Here is a 1486-nt window from a genome sequence, read left to right on the forward strand (position 1 = left end):
TGAGACTCTGGGGTAAGGAGAGTGGGTCTAGGTTGGAGCCAGCCTACTTGCATATCTATTCTCTTGGGAATAAATTTAGAATGCAGGGATTGGATGAGGCCTAGATGGCTCAGCTCTTATCAACCACCAAAGCCTAAGGTGGAAGGATGCAAGGTTTGGCTAGGATAAGCTGTTGTAACTGGCTACATGTAAAGGTCATCTGTCTTTTCTGAAAGCCTATAAATAAATTAAATCACTCTCTAATCCTGTGTGCCTCCAATTTAAAGGAAAATTGCTGTAAATAAGACACGTTCTATTTCAGTCTTTGAAGTGGTTTATTCACATTTTTGGACTCTGATTTAGTGCAGATGAATATTGATTTGCCTGCCTATCTCTTCCTAGAGCATTCGTGTCTTACTCCACCATGTGTGGCATTTGGGCCCTCTTTGGCAGCGATGAGTGCCTCTCAATTCAGTGTCTGAGTGCTATGAAGATTGCACACAGGGGTCCCGATGCATTTCGATTTGAGAACGTCAATGGATACACCAACTGCTGTTTTGGATTTCATCGCTTGGCCGTGGTTGACCCGCTGTTTGGAATGCAGCCAATTCGACTGAAGAAATATCCTTACTTGTGGCTCTGTTACAATGGTGAAATCTACAACCATGTGAAGGTAAACAAAATGAGACCAGATAATATCTGGGTTTAATTAAAACCTTGAATTGATGTCTTATAATGTTATTGTGTATTTTCTTGGATGCATTTTGGGAACTGTGGTGGCTCCATATGATCAGTACTGGTCAGAAGTTCGAGCCCACCTCTATGGGAGAAAGAGGAGGCTTTCTGGTCCCACAAAGATTTACAGCCTTGGAAATCCTATACAGGGTATAAGTCAGAACCAACTTGATGGCAGGTAACAACAATGAGATGCTTTTTACTTTCTTTTGTACTTTCTGTATTCATTATCTCATGAGCTCCGATTGTATACAGAACACTGATGCACCAAAAGGTGAAATGTCTCAAACACAACAAAGGTGATAAAGTTAGAACTAGGATTCCAGTTCTTTGACTCCTAATAGAATAGTGTGTATGTTTTGTGTTGTGTTATTATTGCTGTGGGTTAAGCATTGGGCTACTAACTGCAAGGTTGGAAATTCACTCCCCACTCATACTGCAGGAGAAAGATGAAACTGTCTGCTGTCATCAAGATTTACAATTTAGAAAATCCTAAGGAGCGAGTCTACTTTGTCCTATATAGATTCACTATGAGTGAATAACACATCCAACCAAACCCACGGCAAATCCAACATACTCAAAAAATAACACACTCCAACCAAACCCACGGCAAATCAAACACACTCAAACAATAACACACTCCAACCAAACCCACGGCAAATCAAACACACTCAAACAATAACACACTCCAACCAAACCCACGGCAAATCAAACCCACTCAAAAAATAACACACTCCAACCAAACCCACGGCAAATCAAACCCACTCAAAAA

The 1486-nt window shown here is 40.9% G+C and overlaps 1 protein-coding gene across 1 annotated transcript in view; it reads left to right on the forward strand.

Moving 5' to 3' along the window:
* Window positions 1-403: 403 nt before the first annotated feature.
* The window catches only part of ASNS (asparagine synthetase (glutamine-hydrolyzing)), a 21189-nt gene continuing 20106 nt past the window's right edge, over window positions 404-1486 (forward strand). The window contains exon 1 of the mRNA XM_006834259.1: window positions 404-652. Coding sequence (XP_006834322.1) covers window positions 404-652 — 249 coding nt within the window. The remainder of the gene's footprint in view (window positions 653-1486) is intronic.

The sequence above is a fragment of the Chrysochloris asiatica genome, unplaced genomic scaffold, assembly GCF_000296735.1.
Source record: "Chrysochloris asiatica unplaced genomic scaffold, ChrAsi1.0 scaffold00010, whole genome shotgun sequence".
NCBI lineage: Eukaryota > Metazoa > Chordata > Mammalia > Afrosoricida > Chrysochloridae > Chrysochloris > Chrysochloris asiatica.